This window comes from Lygodium microphyllum, chromosome 13 (assembly GCF_053477565.2).
Source record: "Lygodium microphyllum isolate KBCC chromosome 13, Lygodium_microphyllum_v1.1.10, whole genome shotgun sequence".
Taxonomy (NCBI): Eukaryota; Viridiplantae; Streptophyta; class Polypodiopsida; order Schizaeales; family Lygodiaceae; genus Lygodium; species Lygodium microphyllum.
The window spans coordinates 80431743-80454841 of record NC_141147.1 but is presented as its reverse complement, the minus strand read 5'-3'; the positions used below and the strand labels follow the sequence as shown (position 1 = coordinate 80454841).

Here is a 23099-nt window from a genome sequence, read left to right as displayed (position 1 = left end):
ATGCAAATAGCGACGGTGCTCAGATAAAACAACGTAGGCCAAAACCCGAGCGCATTATTTTGCACGAAAAAATGAAAGAGAGAGCGAAAGGGAGAGTGAACTCCATCTTGCATTTGAGAGGGAGAGGGAGAGAAAGAGAGAAAGAGGGAGAAGGAAAGCTTCTCACTGCCGCCGCCGTCATTTGCAAAGAAGAGGAGGAAGTGTACAGAGGGCGAAAAGGAGCTGTCATCGCGAAGAGTAGCTGCCAAATCCATCCTCGGGCCTTTACGGTGAGTGCATTGTTCAGTCTTGCTTTGTTTTTGTTTTTTATCTTTTTCTTTTACTTGTTTTTGTTAAAAATCATGTGTATTGAGAGAGGGAGAGGAAGAGAGAAAAGGAAAGAAGGAATGAGAGAGAGAGAGGGAGAAAACATTAAACGTAATAGGAAAAGAGAGAAAGAGAGGGAGAGGGAGAGGGAGTGAGAGAGAGGGAGGGAGAGGTTCTTGTTATTGTTGTTGTTGTTTTATTTCTTCTTTTCTTTTTTTATTGTTTGTTGTTGTTGTGGTAGTCATAGTAGCAGTAGCGATAGTGATAGCGGTAGCTGTAGTGGTAGTTGTTGTTTAATTTCTTATTTTCTTGTTTGTTATTTTTGTGATAATTGTATTCGTAGTTGTGGTAGTGGCAGTGGCAGTGGTATTGGTACCGGTAGTGGTAGTTGTTGTTTAATTTCTTATTTTCTTGTTTGTTGTTGTTGTGGTAGTTGTAGTCGTGGTCTAGTCATCGTAGTCGTGATTGTAGTAGTAGTATTAGCAGTAGTAATAGTAGTTTTCTTGTTTGTTGTAGTAGTAGTACTAGTAGTTTTTTTTCTTTTCTTGTTTATTGTTGTTTAGTTTTCTTGTTTGTAGTAGTAGTAGTAGTAGTAGTAGTAGTAGTAGTAGTAGTAGTAGTAGTAGTAGTAGTAGTAGTAGTAGTAGTAGTAGTAGTAGTAGTAGTAGTAGTAGTAGTAGTAGTAGTAGTAGTAGTAGTAGTAGTAGTAGTAGTAGTAGTAGTAGTAGTAGTAGTAGTAGTAGTAGTAGTAGTAGTAGTAGTAGTAGTAGTAGTAGTAGTAGTAGTAGTAGTAGTAGTAGTAGTTGGTTGGTTTTTCTCATTTTCTTGTTTATTGTAGTGGTAGTGGTTTGTCGTAGTCATAGTCGTAGTCGTAGTAGTAGTAGTAGTAGTGGTGGTGGTGGTGGTGGTTTTCTTATTTGTTGTTGTTGTTTTTGTTGTTGTTGTTGTAGTTTTTTTTTTAATTTTCTTATTTATTGTTGTTTAGTTTTCTTGTTTGTTGTTGTTGTAGTAGTAGTAGTTTTTTCTTCTTTTCTTGTTTGTTGTTGTTGTTGTTATTATTGTAGTAGTAGTTGTTGTTGTTGTTGATTTTTCTTCTATTCTTGTTTATTGTAGTGGTAGTGGTAGTGGTAGTGGTAGTGGTAGTGGTAGTGGTAGTGGTAGTGGTAGTGGTAGTGGTAGTGCTAGAGAGAGAGAGTTGTTGTGGTAGTGGTAGTCGTGGTCGTAGTCATCATAGTTGTGATTGTAGTAGTAGTACTAGTAGTAGGAATAGTAGTTTTCTTATTTGTTATTGTTGGAGTAGGAGTAGTATTTTTTCTTTTTTTGTTTATTGTTATTTAGTTTTCTTGTTTGTTGTAGTAGTAGTAGTAGTTTTTTCTTCTTTTCTTGTTTATTCTTATTGTAGTAGTAGTAGTTGTTGTTTTTTCTTATTCTCTTGTTTATTATAGTGGTAGTGGTAGTGGTAGTAGTTTATCGTAGTCGTAGTCGTAGGTATCGTAGTCATGGTTCTAGTAGTAGTAGTGATTTTCTTGTTTGTTGTTGTTGTTGTTGTAGTAATAGTTTTTTTTTGTTTTCTTATTTGTTGTTGTTTAGTTTTCTTGTTTGTTGTTGCTGTTGTAGTAGTGATAGTAGTAGTAGTTTTTTCTTATTTCCTTGTTTGTAGTAGTAGTAGTTGTTGTTGTTGTTGTTATTGTTGTTGTTGTTTTTTCTTTTTTTCTTGTTTATTGTAGTGGTAGTGGTAGTGGTAGCTGTGATAGAGAGAGAGAGATGTTTTGTCAAAGGAAATTGGTAGTAGAGAGAGAGAGATGTTTTGTTAAAGGAAATGAGAGAGGGAGAGGAAGAGAAAAAGGAAGAAGGAAGGAGAGTGAGAGAATAAACATACAACATAATAACGAAAGAGAAAAAGAGTGAGAGGTGGAAGGAGAGGAGAGAATGAATGGATAAAATACAAAGAGAGAGTGGTGGCAAGGTCTAATGCAATACCACAAGACAGAAAACACTCTGACATACGTTAAATTGTGGGTGGGTGGAGACTTTACATACGTTAATTTTGTTGAGTTACAAGAGAATAAATCCCTTCTCAAACAATTTAAGAAAGAAAAAAAGAATGATTAAAAAAATTATTTGTCGTAACGTAGATAAGATGGAAAACGATGAAGGTCGTGATGTTCAAGATTGTGAGGCATATCTTAATTTGTGTGTCCCATGTCCTTGCTCTCAATGTAAGCTGGCAATTAGACGAAAATGTCGATTGTCTGTAGAACACATATGATGCTTCGGTGAGTTTCAATCTGAGATCATTGATCAGGAAATCTCAGATTTTGAGCAAATGATAAGAAAAGTGTATATCAATCATGCATTGTATTCGCAAGCTAATTGAATACCATATACAAAAACATTGGGTGTGGCTAGCAAATTTTCTATCCAGGTAGGTGACGTCTCGTTCCAAGGAGGAGTGCATCCTTTGCGGCCAGTTAGAACATTTCATGGGTGTGCGATGGATGGAGTGCCTGAGCTAATCCACCACTTGGAAGATACTACCCAATCTATACCGTCAATACTAGAGGAGACATGCAGCCTTCCAGACTTACCTACAATCTTGGAGCCTGAGATGGAGGCAATGATCGATGCATTGATGTCCATGGATGTTGAGACTTCTGATTCGCTTAGAGAGGAAGCATCCATACCATTATATGATGGGTGCCGAGTATCTCACCTGAAGACATTGCTTGCACTCCTAAGTGTGCAAGCAAAATACGGGTGGAGCGATGCGAGTGTGACCTACCAGCATGCTCACGCTACAAATCCACCTTCTTATGCATCTTGTAGATGAAGTGGGAATTGCTGGACCTGTCCATACGCGATGGATGTTCTTCTTGGAGCACTTTATGAAAACCCTAAAAGGAATTGTGCAACAACGAGCTTGGCTAGAAGGTAGCATGGCTGAAGATTGGTTGGTGTCTAAGGCGCTAGTGCATATTTCACAATGGCTACCAACGGTGGATTCAGACAACAGTATGCTATGGTCGCTCAAGGATGATGATAGACTGATCGGAGATATGGTGGTTGAAAATGGGGTAGAAAAAAGAATGGATGCTACAATGGAGAAGAAAGTGAATTGCTTTTATATGTTGCACCATGCCTCTATGGAGGCGTGGCTCGCTAGGTACCAGCAAGCTAGGAAAGATCGAGAGGAAGCGCAATCTGAATTTTGATGTAGTATGCACCATCGACCGATTCAATATCCCAAGGGCATGGAGGAGATGCCGCGGTTTATGTCAACACGATGGTTGCATGGAGCTTTGACCGCAGCGTCTCGCGAAGGGGCAGAGGTCTCAACCGAGGAGTGGGGCATGTAGTCCAAAGGTGATGACATGTTTAGGATTCATCGTATCTATATTTTATATGCGATAACTAATTGAGTGTTTCAATGTACAATACAAAATATATAGTGCAGCGTGGTTGCACAGACGACATTTTCGCGTGGAGCGTATTGACAAAATGCGCTCCACAACAGATTATGATATCATGGCAAGGTTTGAGCAAGAGAGCCGATGACGAGCAATGGATCTAAACATGGTTATAGATGAGATGGAGTATTTTGGAAACTTACAAAGTATTGTCATGGTGGACTACCGTAGCTTCTTCATGATCCTATTCGATGTGTAGTGGTTCAAAGTGGTACTTGAAGGAGTTGGAGCAACAGCTTGACGAGGTCCACCATACATTCCGATAAAACATGGATAGATTTGTGCGACATGTTTGTGTTGCCGGCCCATTGAATACAGGTGCATGAACTCATGTGTTTTTTAATTGTTATGACATGGTACATGTCGCAATAGCTAAATCTCTCTTGTACGTGATTGTGAATAGGTAATTTTCTATCCGAACCTCGGACAACCTCGATGGTGGTATGTTATACCTTCAGCTCCCCAAAGTGCGAGAGTATATGATCAAAGCGATGTTTCGAGTATGGATGAGGACAATAAGAAAATATGGGGGTTGATATTGCAAGGGGTAGAGGCCACCAAAAGCTTGGAGCATGTAGAGGAGCCAAAATCGGGAAACAATGATGGAAATACAAGAGTCTAAGAATTCTTTGAGAACAAGGTGGACTCATCCTTTTGTGGTGACATGTCTATCAACCTTCCACTGTATGTGGAGTTGTGTTAGGAGATTGACATGGGACCATAGGGCACTTCATACTTGGAGCATCCACCTACTCAATTCGTTGACGAATCACTTATAAGGGTACATAAGATATGCATTTTAAGTAAGATCATTTTTTAAAGATTTATATTATCGCGCTTTGTATGATTTATATTGATTATGTTAACATCATTTTTTGTCTATACAGGTGACCTTTGTGGATATTTAGATTATTAGGATGAGTTGAGGGATGAGTGACGAGGAGCTGTAGAAGACTTTCATGCATATATCTCTAGATCAGATGGCGAGATTTAGAGATATGGCGGACTAGAAGCTGTCTCGGACATCGTCAGGCCACTCTATTAGATCTACTTCTGCGTGCTTTGATGCTTCAGTTTCTAGCAGATGAGGTCAACGCTCTAGACTTGGGCCAGATGGAGGGAGTGGTTCAGGGGGAAGCTATAGAGATCCGAATGTAGTGAGCCCGTGGTCGGCTCGGGATACATGTTCTACTCCTCGGTCTCATGGCAACTCAAGAGAGCATGGCTCAAGTGGTTGATGTGGAGGTACGGACGCGTTGTCTCCGTCTCGTCGTTCTGCTGGAGTTGCGTCACCTCCGTGATTTGTCACACCTGTGGGGACGTCTACTCCACTCACTCTAGCTTTTGCTCAACCGTCCACAGTGGCACCCCTATGGATGCTACTCCAATAGATACTACCCTGATAGGTACACCACATGTATAGGGGTCTCCTAGATATGCCCAAGAGCGTGGTCGCAGGTGGGAGAGAACCCATCTTAGGCATACCATAGAGGGGTATGCCTACCTTGTAAATGATAGGTCAGGAGCCATCATCATGAATGGTGAGGGGAGGAGGGTGATGGCTCGCATGAGAGAGTTGTGCCAACAAGTTTTTCAGCACAACGTCTTGGATCATTGGAAGAACATACCAAAGGGGAGCAAGGACTACATAGTAGCATCCTTTCATGAGAAGTTTCTGGTACCAACCGCAGCAGATAGGTTTTCTACGGGCTGGATGATGGAGTGTATGTGTGCATATATGTCACAGAGATGATCGGAAGCACACAAGGCACTTAAGAGTAGGGCTTCAAAGCCCGAGTGGCTAGACGTAGATGACTGGCGCCGACTCAAGGAGGAGGCTACAGATTCTCCAGGACATTGGATACAGTAGTACGAGGCGGCGAGGGCACAACTAGAGGCCGAAGTGGTCCATCATCTTGGGAGTAGCGGCCACAGGACATATCTGGAGGACTTTGTAAGTTTGTCTTTTGTTTTGTTTGTTTTTTTTTTTTTGCAATATCCTTTGTACTAACAATCGTGTTTTTAACAGTTGTATTTTGTTTTCTTTGCAACACTCCATTACAAATCACGATCCCACCGGCCTTGAGACTCAATATGCAGACATGGACGGTCTCACTACATTGATCGATCGATTGTATGGACGTGGCAGCACTATAAGTCACTCATTTTTCTTGTCCGTAGTTACCATGTTTAATTAGAATGCATTATTGTATGGTGGACTGATGTGTAGTTGTTTCTTTTTTTTGCAGAGTCTATTCGATGCTCCTTTGTAGCGGGACGAGGTTTCGGATGGTGATTATAGCTTGCCCTTGGATCCCCGGAGCTCACATACCCTTCTTTCTTGGTCACGTGATCTGTGTAGACATTTTCTATGTAGTAGTAGTATCTTGCCATGATTGTACCGGTCACTTTCATTATGCTATCATGTATTTATTTCATGTATTAGTGTTAAGATTTAAGTACACTTTGCATTTATTTACATGAGCATTGTACACATTACTGAAACTATTTTGTATTAGCGTCACAAATTTACTACACATATCGCTATTAGCATTACAAAATGTGTCGCTATTTGCATCGGTATCAGCGTCGTTGATACCGACGCAAATAGCAATGCTGATAACGATGCTGATACCGACTATTCTATGACGTCACCAATAACGACGCTTTTTGCAATGACAGGGATAAATTTCTTTATGAATATTTTCGTCACTTTTAACGTCGGTAGAAGGCCTATATCTTGTAGTGTTTGACAAGGATTTTGACATGAGATTTTGATATGTGTCTTGGTTGTAGTGGCTTCTACCACTACTAGTTTGAACTTTATATATAATTTTGAGATAAATACCTATAACAGTCAATGGATGGCAGCAGCATGGATCATGGATTATGATAATGGGTTATGTTATGTATTTGTGTATGAGCTCAGCTATCATCTCAATGTGACTTGGGCTTATGTATTTGGTTACGAGTTATGATTATGAATTGATATCTTCCATGAGTGAGAGGATATTGAAATAAATTGACAAGCTTCACCTCTATTAGCTTTCTTCTACATCTTGTATTTCTTCCAACCCCTTCTCTTTTATCTACTATTCTCCTTGAATCTCCCTTCACTCCACTCTCTCTTACCCCCTGTGGTAGACTTTCGAACCCAAATGCTTCGACAATTGTGAAACCGATGTGAAAGTCAGCAACAGTAGCACATTGTGTAAAGATGGGGGATTCTCTAGGTTCAAGTGGTGGTGATGCTTTACAACAGATGATTGCTTTGTTTCAGCAGCAACAACAGCAAGAGTTGTTACAACAATAGATATAAACTCTGGAGGAAGAAGTAGAAAGAATTGATCCTTAGCTATGAATGCATTGTAGACAGTGGGACAAGAATTGAAGCAATTTAAGGGTCAAAATGTTTCAACCTTTATGCAGTTTTATGAAAAAAAGATGTTGTTTCATGGGGTACTGCAGTATGCATGGAGATACCATTACACGTTTAGCTCAATGTGGTTGCAACTACCAAATTGTTCTAGCTTTTGCTCTTCTTACTTTTATAGTCCTTTTGGTATGATTTTTGATAGCAAGGTTCCAGGAGGGTTTTAGTCAATGGAGATTTGAGTACTTTTTGGAAATTCAAGTTATTTTGTAATTGTAGTTACAATCCTAGTCGTTGAGGTTCCCAAAAGGCTCCCTCTTGTCGTAACTCTTAGCCTTGCTTATGCCATGAAGCAGATGATGAATGACAAGGCTCTTTTTTGCAATCTAGTAGCCTGTGAGACCATGGGCTCAGCAAGATGCATTTGCAGTGATAAGATAGAAACTCTGACAACAAATCATATGACCATTGTGAAAATATGGTGTGCTGAATTTGTAGGTGTAACTAAAAAAGCTTCATGAAGTATACCTGAGAAAATTATGGATTGTTTTATGGAGGGTACGTTTTTGAATACAGAGAGAGATATAGGGGAGCATGATGGTCAATTTCAAATACAAGTTCAGAGAAAAAGAGGATGATGGTATTGTTAAAATTGGCAAATGGAAGGTTCAGGATTCACTGCAAAGGTGCTTCAAAGGTGGTTTTAGCTATGGGCCACTACAAAATGGATGAAACTTGATCATCTATTCCTTTACATTCTATAGATGTAGAGGAATTAAGAAATATGTGATCTGTCTAGGAGTCAAGGAAGTGGTCAAACTATGCTTTAATGCTGGGATGAAGGTACGAATGGTGATAGGTGATAATATAGAAACTGGAATGGCCATTGCCCGTGAATGCAACATTCTCACAAAATAAGAAATAGCCATTGAGGGTCCAGATTTTCATCGTTGGAACCATGAACGCAAGATGTAGAATATTGCAAAGATATAGGTGATTGCGAGGTCCTCTCCACAACACAAGAGCACTTGAAAGAACAACACGAAGTGCTTTCTTTCATTGGTGATGGAACCAATGATGCACCAACCCTACACGAAAAAAATATTGGGCTTGCAATGCACATTTCTGGGATTGTGGTGGCAGCCCACTTCCTTTTGTGAATGCTATTCAGTAGCAATGACATAATCACTAATGATAATTAGAGTCAAAAATGAAGAATGCTTTCTTAAAAAATCTTTTTGGTGCCTCAAACGGAAGTGAAGAACGATATTATCAACGATGGCTTGAGCGTCATCATTGATGATTAATATTGATGCATTTTTCCCAGTAGCAAATGGCTATAAAGATGAAGGAAAAGATTGGGGAAGGCCGACAGATGACAATGAAGGAGAAGATAAGGGAAGCATGATGAAGGAGAAGACGATGGGTAACAAAGGAGAAGATGAGGGAAGTGTGACGAATGAGAAGACGAGGAAAGCGTGACAAAGGAGAAGACGATGGATGACAAAGGAGAAGACGAGGGAAGCGTGATCAAGGAGAAGCACAAGGGGAAGCCATCAGCTGTGGATAAAGGCAGTAATCAACTGCAGGTGAGGAGATGACGATGAGACTAGCATGGCTCGATGACACAAGGAGGCCGGTGGGGGAATCACGTTCCTTTTCATGAGGAACTGTAGTCATCCCAAACATCTTCAAGTCTAATCTTTCAATTCCTTGCCTAGAGAGCTCGGAGAGAAATAACAATTAGCGGTGTTACAACTGGGTATGTAATCTCGTCTTCATCAATGACTTGACAGCTTTCTTCATTTGTGTGATCATTTATTGTTCCTTGTGAATGGCTAAGATTTGTTCCTTCTTTTGCTATGACAAAGAGTGATACCATGTTGAGAGTTTATAGCTTCATGGTGCCTTTTCATGAGAAAGAAGATGCCATTATAAAGAAGAAGAGCTTTATACATGGACCACATGACACAACAATCCTCAACATGCATGTTTATGGGAAAAGAAAGATTAGTTGTTCATGTGCCATTGCAAGGTGGTGACAACATCAGCTTTATCTCTGAAGATGATGGCCTGAAGTAATGTTGAGAGGCATGCTAAGTGGAAGAGGCCTTTGAACCTTAAAGAACCATATCAAAATTGTCAAATACACTTTCAATTCGCTTCTCTTTTCATGCATTTCCATGATATATGAATCTCTCTTGTGACCAAACTTGGAAATTCTCTTCTGAATTGATTCATTGAACTTTGTTTATTCTATCCCTGGTGTGTAGCAATCAAGAAATCTATGTATGAGAACATATCAAGAAGATTGAAATCTTTGTATTCCCACTTCTCCTTATCATGCTGACATATGAAATCGTTTGAATGACAATCCTAACAATTCTTTTACTCCATGTATTTATCTTGACTTGAGTACTCTTCTTAATATTTTTGCTTCCATCTTGCTAAGCGTCCCTGCAGTGAGCAACTCCCACAAACCCATGTGCAAACCCTGTGTGACACTGTGGGCCTCATGCAGTGCTAGTGCTCATCGATGGTGCAAAACATGCATTAACTCAACCCATGGCATCAAAGTATTTGATAAACTTAGGAGACTCCTAGGAGTGTAGTATATCTTGTAAGTGTAAGGTGAAATCCATTAACCCAACCCATGGCATGGAAGTATTTGATAAACTTAGGAGACGTCCCGTGAGTGTAGTATATCTCATAAGTGCAAGGTGAAGTGCTCATGAACCCATAATCCCTATGACGTGCAAAACTAGCAAAAAGAAAACTGACTAGTTCCACGATGTTCGAATGCTACTAGCAGACTCTAGCTCCAACCTGTCCAAAAAAATACCAACCTCGATAAAGGCTATCAAGTTTTCACACTCATAAAATAAACCAAAATAACTAAAACAAATCCTAAGCTAAACAAACACAGAAAATCCAACTACGAAACAACAAAATAAACAATCATGTAGATAGTCAAGCTACAAAAAATTTAACATATCTACAGTTTTACTAGGGGTTTTTAGTTTTTTGTGAAAGTGCTTGACACATTTAGTCATCCCTCTAGTGTGAAAACATTCATGTGCAGTAGTTGCTTTCATAAAATGATGCAATATTTATATGGCAATCAAAAATTGAGTCCAACACTCCATCCTTGAATTCTTCATATTCAAAATATAAAAAAATCAATGGCACATTACTCTCAAACAACTCCTCAATGAACACACAAAAGTCACCCACAAATTTCTCTTTAAAATTCAAAAAATTTTCAAATCCACAGTTCTCAAAACATCCCACACTATCACCACAAAACATCTCATCATCCTCAACAATCCACATATCCCTTCTATCCTCCCAAAAAGAAGCCAGGACAGTTTTAGAGTTTTGGAATAAGGTTTCACCCTTTTCTATGTTGTTAAATGCATCAAGAAAATCCTTAGAAAATGCTAGAAAAACATTTTTCATCACTAACAAAATATCCAAACACACCATTAACCACATCAAATTGATACATCTCTCGACAAAATTGATCAAAAATTGAAACCTCTCCAAGATACCCATTCAGACTACTTGTCTTTTCAAAACAACACGACTCCAACTCTTCAACTCCACAAAGACAATGGTCAATGCTTCTCATAGCATTCTCACAAACTAATTGAAGAGACTTTTCACAAGAATCACAAACAGAAACACTAGGCAACGCATTAGGGTTAAAGGCCTCATTCAAACAATCCAATTGTCAAATCCTCTTCAACTTCTACCTCACAATCTTTTTCAAACTCTTTCCCCTTGGTATTAGATCTCTTTTTCCTCAAATTTTCAATCATTTTCATAGCCTTACTCAAATTTTCTCTCACTTTCTCATCAATTTCACTTTGATGCTTCCAAATGCCTCCCTTTACTCCAAACTTGTCATTGATTTGTCCTCCAATGTTTTGTTTCCTTCATAACACTTGCAATTGTTCTTTTGATAATAATCTCCTTTTGTCCTCCTACTTTTGATTTCATGCAATTATGTGACCTAGCAAGAATTTTTTTTGGAGAAATAAACCCTTTGCCCAATCATACATGACTTGAGAAGAAAATGTAAAATTGAATCCATGCTATGCAATCAAACAAGCAATGCTCAACACAAAAATAATGAATGCATTGGAAAAAATTGTGCCTAGCCTATCTTTATATGCTCGTGCGTCATGCAACATGCAAACACACCTGCTTGATTTTATTATGACCCTTATCCTCACCTCTCGACACTTAGAAATAAAATATTGTACTCCACTCCACCCAACCAAAATCTCACTGTCACTCAATAAAATAATATTCCTCAAGTTGTTGACCGAGAAAAAGAACCCATCTCACTCAACCACCTTTCCCACTCCAACTAGAAGTTCCTAACTCCATGATGAATAATCCCAACTCTTGTGCGTGTAGAAATAGTGTGTGCATAATGAAAGGTGCTCTCTGAAGTATATATGGAACTAAGATTTAGTGCATATAGCTGCCGTAGATCTCATGTCGTTCTAGTGCTCAATGATGGTGCAAAACGTGCAGTAACCCAACCCATGGCATCAAAGTATTTGATAAAATCAAGAGATGACCCCCGAGTGCAATGTATCAGACAAGTGTAAGGTGAAGTGCTTGTGATTTCATAATCCTTGTGATGTTCAATAGTAGGAAAAAGAAAACTTATGAGCTCCATGATGTTTAGCTACTACTAGCAAACTCTAGCTCCAACGTGTCCAAAACAATACCAACCTTGATGAAGGATATCACGTTTCCACACTCATAAAGTCAAACAAAATAAGAAAAACAAATCCTAAGCTAGACAAACACAAGAGATCCAACTATGGAACAACAAAGAAAACAATCATACAAATAGTGAAGCTACAAATAATCGAAGCTATCTATAGTTTTACTAGGGGTTTTCAATTTTTGCAATAACGCTTGACAACATCATGCAATATGCAAACATAATTCCTTGATTATTTTATGATCCTTAACATCATTCTTATTACTTAGCAAAAAGAAAATATTGTACTCTATTCCACCCATCTAAATGCTCACAATCTCTTGAGAAAATAGTGGTCCATGCATGATGTTGACCAAGTAAAACAACCCATGTCACAACTTGTAACGTGTCCACCTGTTCCCTTCAAGACACGTCTTGGCAGTCCATCGCAAAGGAGATTTAGAAAGCTCCGCTTGGCACTCCTATGGAATGTTATGGGGTTTGTGATCTAGTACTTTCCGCGTCTGCCATGTAGCGGAAGTATTTTGGCCGTTCCCACTTAGGACCGACCTGAATCAGGGTTTTCCCTAATGGTCATTTCCTAAACAGCAACTAGTGTCGAACCCCGAGCGAACTACTTTACGCAGAAATGCCAGGGCCGAAGCGGATTCACGCTGCACTTGGTTCAAGGAGAATGGGAAATGAGAGGGATGCAAAGCTCAACCTCTCTGCCATAAGGAATAGTCCCATTCCGTTCCCCTAAAACAGCGTAAACCGGGATTATTATAACCTAGACTCTAGGTTAGCGCCCTTGCTATTCATTTCCTTTGAAACGATCTCCTTGCTGTCCATTATGATTGAGAAAAGTTCTCAGCCAACCGGGACCACCCATTCGTAGGACGGATCCATGGCCACATCCACCACACTTTCCTCAGGTTGTTTTAGTTGTCTAATTACCTACCACATTTAGTTGGACATGCATCAAGTAGCTTCCTTAATTAACCCGTTAGGAACCGGTTCCTTCACGTAATCTTAGCACTTGACATAGCAAAGCAGTGTCAAACAAGTTCCTTTTCAACAGGTTATCATATTTATCTTTGGAATACATTTATAAAGTCCAGCCCGTTGTCGTATTGCTGCGCATTTGAGGTGTGAAATCCACCCAAAAGTTGTGTGTGGGAGTTGATATTTTGTACATACTTAGTTCTTATGTTTGCATCTTTATCCTACATGGTAATATAGTAAGGAGGGGTTAGAAAAAGATCTTTTTTGTTGGTAGCACATTGGTTTGTATATATGCCATGTGTGGTTTATTTGCAGAAGCAGAGGCTACTTTCAAAGAGTTGCATCACCATGATACAGTGTCTTGGAACGCAATGCTTTTAGCCTGTGTAGATCATAACAAAGTAGAAAAGGTCTTGTAGTTTTACAAGCAAATGGAGGCTGAAGAGCAAATTCTCTGGATATTGGTCGTATATTACATTCTGATGCTGTGGAAGCTTACCAGAAGCAGAACATGTGTTTGTAGAATGAACTGGTCGTGATGAGGTGTCATGGATAGCATTGCTTTCAGTATATGTTCAGCAGGGTAAATGTAACAATGCTTTAAAATTGTACAAGCAAATGCAAGAGGAAAGGGTTTGGCTAGTTCAGCTGGAGTTAATGATTGTTCCTACTCATCAAGCATGTGGCCTCCTTGTGAATTCAGATGAGGCCCCGATGAAGCCCCTATTTAAGGAAAACAATCAAGCCAAATTATGGCTTTAGGAATTTGTGAAGGATTGCATGCTGATACTTTAAGAAAAGGTTGGAAAAGAGGATAAAAGCAAACAGACTGAAAAAGGCGGCATAATGTGTTCAAATTAGAAAAAAAAACAAACAAACGACATATGGGGAAGAGGAGGCACGAGATAATGGGGAATCTACCAGGAGAGAGCAGAAAAGCAAGGGGGAAGGAAAAGAAATTAGGGCAAGCTTAGGGAAGATAAGAAAAAGGGAGGATGATCAAGAACAGAGAACGCGGAAGAAAACGAGGAGGAATGAAGGAGGATAGGAGGCCATCGCACTGTACTAGAAGGAGGACATCATCACGTGTCTTATGTTGGGTGGCAGGGCAATGATCCCTCAACTGATTTCAGGGGTGGAGGATTTGTCTCTCTTGAAAATCTACTATTCTTTGCGAAGAGATTCCCTCTAAACCCACCTCTTGGACAGGGTCAAGCTTTTTAAGGATACTTGCTGCTGCTGAGGTTGTTACACGATCTGCTTTGTCGCTTGGCAACATGCTATTGTGTGGTTGTGCCCATCAGAAAGGACATGGAGATAAATTTCTGACCTTGGATCTCACACCTGTGCAAGAAGAGAGACTTTGCAGACTACAGTTGCGCTTAGAAGTAACTTTTGATGGTACACGACCAGATCATCAGGAGGCTCTGAAGGCATTATGGCGAAGAAGAGGGATCAACGCAGATTTTGAGGCAGAGGATCAATTTTCAGAGCATTTGACTTAGTGGAGCTATGCAGTTGCATTCCCTGAGTTGGCTTTAGTTCTTCTCATAGGATTACGCTGGTTTTTTGAAGCAAACAAAGGTGGATCGTTTCTGTGGGCAATTAAAGTAATTGGAAGTGAAGCGGGTTGACTTGAGTCGCTATCAAAGTTTTCTGTCAGCGTAAGGCAGAAAGCAGCCCAGAAACGGACTGGTTGTTGCATTGGGAGAGAAGTTTTTAGAAAGAAAAAGCGATGCGGATGTTGTGGTTAGAAGAGCTCGAAGGTTCAGTCTCACTGCTACGACTGAGAAAGAGCAATAACAGAGGGAAAGAGCTGGAGTTTTATCGGAGGATACTGCAGTAATTGATGAATGAAAGTATTAAGGAGCTCTTCGATATTGGAAGGTCTTCGGAGATTACAATGAATCATCAACGAATAGCTCTGAACGGGGTGACAAAGGTGAGAAGAACGACTGAAGAAGGAGATGGAAACTTCTGATTGTTCTGGCAAAGACTGGAAAACTGTGCATCATCCATATTGGAGATGGTCGAGTAGTGTGGTCTCTCTTGTTTCCTTCATTTCAAATCTCTGAACTCAGCTACTATTGAGAATGGGACTCCTCTGTTTTTCAGTGGATTACAAGCCATTGCAAAGAAGCCATTCTTTCAAATCTCTTCCCACATACTATATACAGTACTAGGATTTCAACAATCTACATTGTATAGTGTGACAATTACTATGTCACAATTCCAGAGATGTTCATTGTGAATACAGATATTAAACTACCCATTCCATGTTGGACAGCAGTAGGATCTTTTATTTTTCATGATGTATTTATAGGCCTATAGGAGAGACTCCAACTGGGTGAAGATCTCTGTAACTGAATCATCTTTATCATCATAATGATCAGAACTGAATCATCATTATAATCACAATGATCAGGATATTCTTCTTGGTGTTCCTGTAAGAGCAATCAATTTGGTATTGATAGTAAGGCTGGAGATACAGATACTACAATCTTATGGCCAGATTAAGCATAAGCTTTAGTTTAACCCAACAGTTATGGAAAAATCTAGAGCTCACAACAAATTGATGGAAGCTACTTGACCGTTCACAATGCAACCATTATATAAAATGAGTTTGGAGCATCATGAAGATTGGGGTGATAACAAATTTGATTCTGTTCTGAGTAACAGAATTTCAGATTAACTTTATTGAATATATTCTGAAATTGCCTTGTGGTTATTAGAAATTACATGATTCAGAGTTGAAGGCTAGTTTGATGGTAACTGTGATATTGAATGATTCATTTGTTTGATCTTCCATCTTGAATTTTATCACGGTCTTCTGTAGACACGACTCTGCTTTCGCAAATCCTTCGACAACTTTGGTGAACCCGACGTGAAAGCGTCGCAGAAATTTCAGGATGGGAGATACTTCAGCCTCTATTTCAGCCTCTTCTACAATTCCAGCTGCGTCTTCTACTTCAGCTCCATCAATGACTGCTGCGTCAAGTACTTCAACAGAGGATCTAAAGCATATTTTACAGAATATGTCCATGTATATGCAGCTCCAAAATCAGCAGACACAATTGTATATGCAGCAGCAGCAACAATTGCATCAACAACAGTTGTCTCAGCAAAGGCAACTCTATTCAAAGCAGGAGAATGCAAACAGCGCGACTAAGGCTATTGAAGCAGTTGAGAATGAGAAGAAGCTATTTGATGGCCGTAATGTTTCAGCATATTTGAAGACATATGAGATCAAGATGGGGTTTTTTGGAGTTCCAGCTGGATTTATGAGTAAGTACTTCCTTCGTCTTGTCACACCCGCTTTGAGGGCAAAAGTGATTGATCTTTTTATTCAAAATACACATTGGCAAGATTTTAAGAAGGCCTTGAAAGAAGAATATTTCCTTGAGGACTTTGGTATGGCTACTCGGCGGTCATTCCGAGAGTGGGTCTACATGCCAAACAAAGGTCTAGCTGCTTCAGAGTTGATTCGAGAATTTGAGGAGAGGTATAGTCAGCTTGATGCCATTGAACAAAGAGCATTGGATGTTGAAAAAGTTGAGCTTTTCTTGCAAGCTGCAGATCCTGCTCTTCAAGAAGAATTGGGTGAGCTTCTTGAGGATCGCACGAAGCCTATGGGTCTTAAAACAGATTGACAGGATGCTCAGGATGCAGTCTCGACTTTGACCAAGAGGAGGATATGGAAGACTCGTCTACAGAATGGTTCCATGACACCTACACCATCATCAGCTTCTATGCCTGCTTCTATCCCTGTTATTTCTTCTCCTCCTCAGCCAGTTTCTTGGCCTATGCCAGTGCCTACTGTTTCCACTCCACCTATTCCTCCCGTTCCACGACCGATGCCTACACCTTCTGCTCCAAAACCATCCGCTCCATCGGTGCCTACTTCTCTTGATGACATAATCAAAGGCATAACAGATTTGACACTGGAGTCAGTCAAAGTGGAGTTGGTGGGAAAATTGAAAGAGCAGTTTGCTTCGACTGCGCCTACTACTTCTTCTAGTGCTCCTACTGCACCTAGGAGTGCTCCTAGTGCACCTAGGAGAGATCGGAGATGTATTTGGTGCGATAGTACAGACCATCAGCATTGCAGGGATTGTGAATCTTTTCAGGATGCAAGGAGGAAGAATTTGGTATATTGGGGGCAAGATGGTAAGATTTGGTTTACTGAGACAGGAGCTCCACTTGCTACCAACTTTGGTAAAGGTGGAATGAAGAAGTTAGTGGATGACATGGCTGCGCGTACTTCTTATGTGACAGCTAGAGGTGATGCTTCTGCATATGGAGTCCAAATTGAAAAGGGATCAGAGACTCAGTCAGTACTATGGACTTATGCTATGGAGACTGCAAACAAGGGGAAAATTTAGCAAACTGTTTTGACTAGTGCAAGCTCTAGCATCAGATCAGAGACAGGTTGGACTCGCCTGTTGACAGGTACTCTATTTATGCTTATTTGGCTAAGTCTCAGGGAGCAGATGCACTTGTTGAGGAAAAGCGTAAGAGGGATGAAGAAAATCCAAGTGTAGCTAAGAAGACTAGAGGGGGTGAGTTTGTTACTCCACCTACTGCATGATCGTCTTCAAGACCAGGGCCAGATCGACAGATGGAAGATGCTCAAAAGAGAGAAAAGAGGCAAGAGCCTAGAGAGAGAAAGCAGCCAGGGTTTAGATTGATGTCCGATATTGAGATATCTACAGACATGAAGAAAATATTTAATGACAAGATACTTGGCAGTGAGGTGACTTTCACTATCTCTGAGATTTTGGGCATCTCAAAAAGAGAGTTTCAGGATCAGTTTCAGGAGGTTTTGAAGAGGAAAAGACATGCATTGTCTACCACTGATACACAGGGAGTTTTGATTGGGGAGTTGGATGAGGATGAGGATGAGGTTATGGTTGAAAATGCTTCTGTTTTTCCGTAGGTAGAGAAGAGGGTTCAGCCTATGCATTATGCTGAAATTGATGAGCCTGTCTTGATACCGCGTAGTCACTTTTCGCGGAGCCATTGGGCTAGGGCAACTACAGAGACGATGGTAAAGACTGGAGAAAAACAGGTGCCTTATGTTGCATTGGTGGATCATGGTTCAGAGATTAATCTCATAGTTCATGGAGTTTATGAGAGTAACAGATGGCCTATGGATGTAGAGCATGGGTGGCGTATGAGAGCCGCCAATAACACTGCAGGTGATTTGTATGCTGCCTGTCCTAATGTCAGGGTTTCTATTGGTGATGTAGAGGAGGATTTTCATTTCTTTGTGCAGGATTCATGTTCTTATCCCATAATTCTTGGACAGCCATTCATCACAGAGATGCGCATGGAAACAAAGGTAATGGATGATGGTTCTGCTTATGCACGAATTCGCAGTAAAGATGGTATGAGAGCAGTTCAGTTTATGACTGTGTGTGTGAACCATGTTAGAAACAAGGATACTCTCAGAGATGCACCTTTGCCCACTGTGAGGGATTCGGGTTTTCATTAGGTACCGCCGTTTCTCGAGACGACGGTGGTACAGAGCAGAGGAGATTGGAGTTCTCGCCTCTTGGCAGCAGTGTTTTCTCCTCCGGTTTTGTTGGGATTTCAGCAAATAGTTCGATGAGTTATTTGAAGTTTTCTAGGTTGTCTAGAGCTGCCAGGCAGTACATATGTAGGAAGGAGAAAAAATTGAAAAATGCAAGAATTTTGGAGGATGATGAGCACATAGATGGGATGTATGACAGTATGATTTGTGCAGATACAATGGAAGAGATGAAAGATATGCTGAAAATTGATATGCAGAGTTGTTACAGTAATGTATTAGTGCAGTCCCTGGACATGTATCATGAAATTGCAGATTTTGTGTCACAGATTGAGTCAGAGGCTGAGGTAACTCAGCAAAGAGTGTTGAGTGCTGAAGAAATTCAGCAAACAGAGTTTCCAGCTGGTTATGATCAGCTTTCAGAGACACAGAGGGCTGAAAACTTTCAGCCAACAGAGTTTACAACTGAAATATTTTAGCATCCAGAGTTTAGGGCTGTTCCTATGCAGTCCATAGAGCAGAGGGCTGAGGATATTCAGCCATTGGAGTGTAGAATTGCTGATTTACAGCAAGATTTGAGTAATGCAAAAGAGCATAATGAAGCCAGGGTTGACACGAAATACAAAACTGTGGATAAGAAGGTGAAGCCGGTAGCTGTAACGCTTCTACCTGACAGTGATTAGCAAATAGAGAGGGCTGCTAAACAGCAAATTTTGAGGAATCCGGAGTATATTGGTCATAAATTTTCAGCAGAGACTCTTGCTGAATTGAAAATTGGAAATGGTGATTTTTTGTTACCCATAGAGAAGCAATGCTTTCAGGAGATGCTTGAGCGACATGGAAGGGGATTTGCTTTTTTCCCACATGAGATTGGATGTGTGAATCTTGATATTGTTACTCCTATGGTGATCTTTACTATTCCTCATATTCCATGGAATCTCTGACCTATTCCAGTGCCTAAAGCACACCTGCCAAAGCTAATCGACTTATTGAATGAGAAAATCAGGATGGGAATTCTTGAGCCTTCATCTGCACCATACTCAAACAGGTGGTTTACAGTTCCAAAGAAGAATGGTACTCTCCGATTTATTCAGGACATGCAGCCCCAGTGAACAGAGTTACTATCAGGAATGTTGGTATAGGTCCAGTTGTGGATGAGTTTGCAAAAGCATTTGCTGGACGTGCCATCTATTCTTTAGGTGATTTGTATTCAGGATATGATCAGTTTCAGCTGGCTTTGGAAAGCAGGGACATAACCACCATGAGAACTCCTATTGGGCTTGTCAGGATGTGTACCTTGCCTCAAGGTGCCACTAATTCTGTTGCGCATATGATGAATGCCATGCATAAGGTCCTACGAGATTACATACCTCAGGTTACTATGCCTTTCTTGGATGATGTGCCCATTAAGGGGTGTGCAGAAGAAGAGAAAAATGAGAGTCTAAATGAGCAGGGATGCAGATCCTTTGTGGCTGATCATATTTCAGCATGTGAGAAGATTTTGGCCAGGTTAGAAGAAGTGAACTTGACACTTTCAGGACAAAAATCTGTTTTTGGAGTGAATGAGGTTGTCAATGTTGGACATATGTGTGGATATTATGGCAGGAAACCCTCACCTGATAAGGTGAATGCTATAGGCAAGATTGCAGAGTATTGTTCTATCACTTCAAAGGTACGGAGATTCATTGGAGCTTGTGTGTTTTATATGATTTGGATACCTCATTTTGCACACATAGCAGATTGTTTATATCAGCTGCTTCGAAAGGGGTAGAAATTCTATTGGGATGAGAGCCACACTAGAGCCATGCGGAAATTGAAGAAGTTATTGTAGAATGCTCCTACTCTCAGGAAAGCTGATTATAATTGTGGAAGGCCTATTGTATTGACAGTTGACACTAGTCCAATTGGCATAGGTTGGGTTGTGGGTCAAGATGATGTAGATGGAAATAGGTATGCTATTCGGTTTGGGGCGAAAGTCCTAAACGAGAGACAGAGGAGATATCCGCAAATCAAGAGGGAGCTACTGAGGATTGTTACGGCTCTCAAATGTGACAAGGAGTACTTTATTGGAGCTTCAGTTATGGTAGAGACAAGTTGTTTTAGTTGTCTAATTACCTACCACATTTAGTTGGACATGCATCAAGTAGCTTCCTTAATTAACCCGTTAGGAACTGGTTCCTTCACGTATTCTCAACACTTGACATAGCAAAGCAGTGTCAAACAAGTTCCTTTTCAACAGATTATCATATTTATCTTTGGAATACATTTATAAAGTCCAGCCCGTTGTCGTATTGCTGCGCATTTGAGGTGTGAAATCCACCCAAAAGTTGTGTGTGGGAGTTGATATTTTGTACATACTTAGTTCTTATGTTTGCATCTTTATCCTACATGGTAATATAGTAAGGAGGGGTTAGAAAAAGATCTTTTTTGTTGGCAGCACATTGGTTTGTATGTATGCCATGTGTGGTTTATTTGCAGAAGCAGAGGCTACTTTCAAAGAGTTGCATCACCATGATACAGTGTCTTGGAACGCAATGCTTTTAGCCTGTGTAGATCATAACAAAGTAGAAAAGGTCTTACAGTTTTACAAGCAAATGGAGGCTGAAGAGCAAATTCTCTGGATATTGGTCGTATATTACATTATGATGCTGTGGAAGCTTACTAGAAGCAGAACATGTGTTTGTAGAATAAACTGGTCATGATGAGGTGTCATGGATAGCATTGCTTTCAGTATATGTTGAGCAGGGTAAATGTAACAATGATTTAAAATTGTACAAGCAAATGCAAGAGGAAAGGGTTTGGCTAGCTCAGCTGGAGTTAATGATTGTTCCTACTCATCAAGCATGTGGCCTCCTTGTGAATTCAGATGAGGCCTCGATGAAGCCCCTATTTAAGGAAAACAATCAAGCCAAATTATGGCTTTAGGAATTGGTGAAGGATTGCATTGATGATACTTTAAGAAAAGGTTGGAAAAGAGGATAAAAGCAAACAGGCTGAAAAAGGCGGCATAGTGTGTTCAAATTAGAAAAAAAAAAACAAACGACATATGGGGAAGAGGAGGCGTGAGATAATGGGGAATCTACCAGGAGAGAGCAGAAAAGCAAGGGGGAAGGAAAAGAAATCAGGGCAAGCTTAGGGAAGACAAGAAAAAGGGAGGATGATCAAGAACAGAGAACGTGGAAGAAAACGAGAAGGAATGAAGGAGGATAGGAGGCCATCGCACTGTACTGGAAGGAGGACATCATCACGTGTCTTATGTTGGGTGGCAGGGCAATGATCCCTCAACTGATTTCAGGGGTGGAGGATTTGTCTCTCTTGAAAATCTACTATTCTTTGCGAAGAGATTCCCTCTAAACCCACCTCTTGGACAGGGTCAAGCTTTTTAAGGATACTTGCTGCTGTTGAGGTTGTTACACGATCTGCTTTGTCGCTTGGCAACATGCTATTGTGTGGTTGTGCCCATCAGAAAGGACATGGAGATAAATTTCTGACCTTGGATCTCACACCTGTGCAAGAAGAGAGACTTTGCAGACTACAGTTGCGCTTAGAAGTAACTTTTGATGGTACACGACCAGATCATCAGGAGGCTCTGAAGGCATTATGGCAAAGAAGAGGGATCAACGCAGATTCTGAGGCAGAGGATCAATTTTCGGAGCATTTGACTTAGTGGAGCTATGCAGTTGCATTCCCTGAGTTGGCTTTAGTTCTTCTCATAGGATTACGCTGGTTTTTTGAAGCAAACAAAGGTGGATCGTTTCTGTGGGCAATTAAAGTAATTGGAAGTGAAGCGGGTTGACTTGAGTCGCTATCAAAGTTTTCTGTCAGCGTAAGGCAGAAAGCAGCCCAGAAACGGACTGGTTGTTGCATTGGGAGAGAAGTTTTTAGAAAGAAAAAGCGATGCGGATGTTGTGGTTAGAAGAGCTCGAAGGTTCAGTCTCACTGCTACGACTGAGAAAGAGCAATAACAGAGGGAAAGAGCTGGAGTTTTATCGGAGGATACTGCAGTAATTGATGAATGAAAGTATTAAGGAGCTCTTCGATATTGGAAGGTCTTCGGAGATTACAATGAATCATCAACGAATAGCTCTGAACGGGGTGACAAAGGCGAGAAGAACGACTGAAGAAGGAGATGGAAACTTCTGATTGTTCTGGCAAAGACTGGAAAACTGTGCATCATCCATACTGGAGATGGTCGAGTAGTGTGGTCTCTCTTGTTCCCTTCATTTCAAAGCTCTGAACTCAGCTACTGTTGAGAATGGGACTCCTCTATTTTTCAGTGGATTACAAGCCATTGCAAAGAAGCCATTCTTTCAAATCTCTTCCCACATACTACATACAGTACCAGGATTTCAACAATCTACATTGTATAGTGTGACAATTACTATGTCACAATTCCAGAGATGTTCATTGTGAATACAGATGTTAAACTACCCATTCCATGTTGGACAGCAGCATGATCTTTTATTTTTCATGATGCATTTACAGGCCTATGGGACAGACTCCAACTGGGTGAAGATCTCTGTAACTGAATCATCTTTATCATCATAATGATCAGAACTGAATCATCATTATAATCACAATGATCAGGATATTCTTCTTGGTGTTCCTGTAAGAGCAATCAATTTGGTATTGATAGTAAGGCTGGAGATACAGATACTACAGTCTTATGGCCAGATTAAGCATAAGCTTTAGTTT

General features: G+C 40.4%; 1 protein-coding gene and 1 pseudogene across 1 annotated transcript; both read left to right on the top strand.

Annotated features, from left to right (window-relative positions):
- The first annotated feature begins 7550 nt into the window (after positions 1-7550).
- Positions 7551-8306, top strand: LOC148026824 (calcium-transporting ATPase 10, plasma membrane-type-like; annotated as a pseudogene).
- Positions 8307-8642: 336 nt separating this feature from the next.
- On the top strand, positions 8643-21790 carry LOC148026823 (uncharacterized). Its single transcript, XM_087690345.1, has 3 exons — positions 8643-8721; positions 14084-14366; positions 21607-21790. The coding sequence occupies exons 1-3, from the start codon at positions 8643-8645 to the stop codon at positions 21788-21790; spliced, it is 546 nt and encodes a 181-aa protein (XP_087546471.1).
- The last annotated feature ends 1309 nt before the right edge of the window (positions 21791-23099 follow it).